General features: G+C 47.5%; 1 protein-coding gene across 2 annotated transcripts; it reads left to right on the top strand.

Annotated features, from left to right (window-relative positions):
- The first annotated feature begins 306 nt into the window (after positions 1–306).
- Positions 307–3,539, top strand: TCEAL5 (transcription elongation factor A like 5). 2 transcript variants are annotated; one of them, XM_041741633.1, is made up of 3 exons: positions 307–414; positions 1,786–1,853; positions 2,638–3,539. In XM_041741633.1, exon 3 carries the CDS (start codon positions 2,665–2,667, stop codon positions 3,283–3,285), a length of 621 nt encoding a protein of 206 aa, XP_041597567.1. In that variant the 5' UTR covers positions 307–414; positions 1,786–1,853; positions 2,638–2,664; the 3' UTR covers positions 3,286–3,539. The 2 variants fall into 2 exon arrangements, with proteins under 2 accessions (XP_041597567.1, XP_041597566.1); XM_041741632.1 differs by having other exon boundaries at positions 378–489.
- The last annotated feature ends 330 nt before the right edge of the window (positions 3,540–3,869 follow it).

The raw sequence follows: 3,869 nt of genomic DNA, 5'->3' as shown, positions 1-3,869 counted from the left end.
GGAGAAGAAGAGAAATGAACATCAGTGGCTGAGCGGAGAAATGGAATGAGGGGTAGGTGCTTTGAAATCAAAGGAGAGAAAGAAAAAAATTCCTTGGCTACGTACCAATGGCCGGTTGCCTTAGGAGATGTAGCCCTTCCCTGATAAGAGAGAACAAACACATATCACAGGAAGAAGGGGCCACGTTTGACCTTTGGGATTAGTAAAGACCAAAGTGAGTGACAGGGCGTCCAGCGGTGAGAGGAGGGGACTACAGCGCGGCGAGGCGGTGGAAAGGGGCTAGGGAAGGGAAAAAGTGGGCTGGCTCCTGACGCACATTCTGCTGGTGGGAGGGGAACTAAGGACCCGAGCCCACTGGTGACGTTTCCTTCACGTGATCAGAAGCCGACGTGTGCAGAAGTCCCTCTCCTCCAGGTACCAGCTCCCTGTTTCCATAGAGAAAGATTTCGGACTGAGAGCCGAAGGGGCAGCTGGTGGATAGCCCTGCAGGTCAGTAGGAGATGGAGGAGAAGCGGGATGGGTGCTGGGACAAGAGTGGTAACTGGTAGAGGCTGCTTTCCAGATGCCACCCCCTCCCACCTCCATTCATTTTGGCGCAGGAAATTGTATGAGTGTTGGGGGAGAGGTCTGGGTACCGTCTCTGATTTCCGTGGATAAGTGTGGGTTTACGGCAGAAAGAAATCCGAGGAGAAGGAAGCATCTCTCTGGAATGGCTACAAGTCCACAGGCACCTGCGGACCCTTGGGGTGAAGGGTGGGGATAGTAGCAGAGGGCAAAGACCAGAGTGGGTACAGGACTGGATTCTTACTACCCCGTTCTTCCCCAATGGCCATAGGTTTGGTGCAAGAAACGGAGGACTTGGCGGGAGGAGATGGAGAGGGACCAGGGGTTGAGAATGGGTACCCGTTGGGATTTCCTAGGAGGGAGGCTATGGAGTTTCGTCTGATGGAGATGTCGGGGAGAGGGGGATGGCGATAACGAAGAAATGGCCTGATCTCTGCAGGGCAGCGGGAGAGGGCATAGCCTGTGAGCCCGAGGTGGGAAGGGCCTTCGTTCCCTGCATCTCTTCTTCACCTTCCGTCCATTTTGGAGCCGGAAATGGTGGGCTGCATGTCGGTGGGGAGAAGGGGAGGAGGTGCTGTAAAGGAAGGGGACAGAGGTTCGGTCTGGAGACCAGCTCCCTTTTGCGGAGGAGTGGCTTCTAAACTAGGGAGGGCTCAGAGGAGATAGCATGAGCCCAAATTTTTACTGAATTTGGAAATAATTTATCTCTTGCATTGTAGAAAAACGTGGTATATCTGTGTATGTAAAGAGGCAAGGGGTGTCACGAATACTCTGGACATTTTTGCTCTGCCCCCTGACTCTGCGGTCACCATTTTCAGAGAAGTGATGTGGTTTGTGTTATCTGGGCACCCTGGAGTGGGAGGTTTGGACGGCAGATAAGGGAGTACAGCAGGATCTGCCTTCTGAACATGATTATTATGCTGAATGAACTTCAAAACTTCACTCATTTTAGTGAAAGAACAAGTGAGATAGAAATTTGGGAGAGGATTCAGAAACAAAGAAACCCTTTGGAAATAAACTTTCTCTGCCATTGCCCAGTAGTAGAATGGAGACTGTTAGGGAGGAGCTGTAGAGGAGGATCAGAGAAGCTAGGGAAAGGGCAAGGGAGTGGCAGGATTTGGGAAAGTTTTGACAACTATAGTGTGAAAGAATCAGTGTCCCAGTTGCCAGTCATTCACTTCTCAACCCTCTATTCACCCACTGTCTCCCATCTCTCTACAGGTCTTCTGGTCTGTGGTTGTGGACACCAACCCAGACAAGAAGAGGAAAGACCTGCAGGATCAGTACAGGTCAGTGGCAGAGCGTAACTGTCCCAGGACCTCTGAGAATAGGAGTGACTTAAGCTTGGGCAGAAGTTGAGGGGCAGCCCAGGTGTCTCAGCGATTTAGCACTGCCTTCAGCCCAGGGCCTGATCCTGGAGACCCAGGATCGAGTCCCACATCGGGCTCCCTGCATGGAGCCTGCTTCTCCCTCTGCTTATGTCTCTGCCTCTCTCTCTTTCTCTCTATGTCTCTCATAAATAAATAAATAAAACATTTTTAAAAAAAAGAAGTTGAAGACGCCACTACCTGCCAACTCTCCTCCTGGCCACCCTACTGCAGTCTCAGAATACATGGCCTCTGTCAGGACTCTCAGGGAAGAAACACGGTATTTTATGGCTGGAGAGGACAGAGGGGAGAACAAGGGAGTAAGAGACAGGAGGTGTGGCATCTGTGAAACCTCTTGAAGATAATAGAGTAGCCCTGAAATCTGAGAAGTGGCCATTATTCTGTTTTGTCTGCAGTTTTAGAAGTCTCACAACTGCAGGCAAGGGAAAAAAGAAACTGGCCCAGGATTACTGAAGGTCAGTGTAAGTTGGGACTAAGTTTTAAGTGTAAGAAAGAAGCACATGTGGATGTTTCTGTAAAGTTGCATCATGTAAATATGTGTGAAGTGAGAAGGAAAGGAAAAAAAAATGTATGGGTAGGAATGTACCTGTAATTTGAGATAAGGTGAGGAAAACCCTAAATCATAAAGGCAATTATTTTCAGAAGCTGTTTTCCCCAATCTAAGTTCTCCTTTTTTGTTTCCTAGGACAGGCAAAGGAGGGAGAATCTCAACATGGAAAAGGTCTACAAAGAAAATGAACGGAAGCCAGAAAACGAAGGAAAGCTGGAAATCGAAGGACAGCCAGAAGATGAAGTAGATACAGAAGATGAAGGAAAATTAGATGAGGAAGAAAAGCTGGAAGTAGAGGAGAAGCCAGGGCATGAGGGAAATCTCCAGAATAAGGGACAGCCAGATGATGAGGGACAACCAGAAGATGATGGAAAACAAGAAAAGCAGGGCAAGTCCAATGATGAGGGAAAACCACAAGATGAGGGCAAGCCAGAATCCCAGGCAAAGCCTGAGGGTGAGCCACGGGCTGCTGAAAAGCGCCCAGCTGAAGATTACGTGCCCAGGAAGGCAAAAAGAAAAACGGACAGGGGAACGGACGATTCCCCCAAGGACTATCAGGAGGACTTACAGGAAAGGCACTTGGGCAGTGAGGAGATGATGAGAGAATGTGGAGATATTTCAAGGGCTCAGGAAGAGTTAAGGAAAAAACAGAAAATGGGTGGTTTTCATTGGATGCAAAGAGATGTACAGGATCCGTTTGCCCCAAGGGGACAACGAGGTGTCAGGGGGGTGAGGGGCGGAGGGAGGGGCCAGAAGGACTTAGAAGATGTTCCATATGTTTAATGCCTTTGGCCTTTAATTCTGATTTCTCTGACGGGAATATTGCCAACTCGCTTTCCCTGGCAGGCATTTGCCAGGCTATGTGCTTTAACCTTATGCTGATACATTGCTTTAGGTGTCACTCTCAGTTACCAGCAGCCTTTTGACCCAACTTTGACACTCTGTCTTTCAGTAGGGAACTTTCACCCATGTGCATGGAAGAGATGTTCATGGTACATTGTAAAAATATTAATAAAAAAACAGTTTTTTGAACTGCATCTACAGCATCAGCCCATTTTTGAAAAATATATAGTTACATGATACATCCACAAGTAGAGAAAACTATGAAACTGAGTAGGTCAAAAGAGAAATAGTGGTTTTCTCTGTGTAGTGGCAGTGGAAGAGATTATCTTCTCTCTTCTGCTTTTTTCCTTAGAAAACATTACTTTTGTCAAAAAAGTAAATAACAAAAGATTGTAAATGTGGGAAGATACATACCACGCAATCAAAATAACAGTTCAGTAAGTTTATTAAGGCAGTGGAGACACTCAAAATTCCTGTTGTCAGAATGTGGAATGATGTGTAAAACTCATATTACCTCTGGGACT

Source organism: Vulpes lagopus, chromosome X, assembly GCF_018345385.1.
Source record: "Vulpes lagopus strain Blue_001 chromosome X, ASM1834538v1, whole genome shotgun sequence".
Classification (NCBI taxonomy): domain Eukaryota; kingdom Metazoa; phylum Chordata; class Mammalia; order Carnivora; family Canidae; genus Vulpes; species Vulpes lagopus.
The sequence above is the reverse complement of the archived record's forward strand: the minus strand, read 5'-3'. Positions and strand labels throughout refer to the sequence as shown.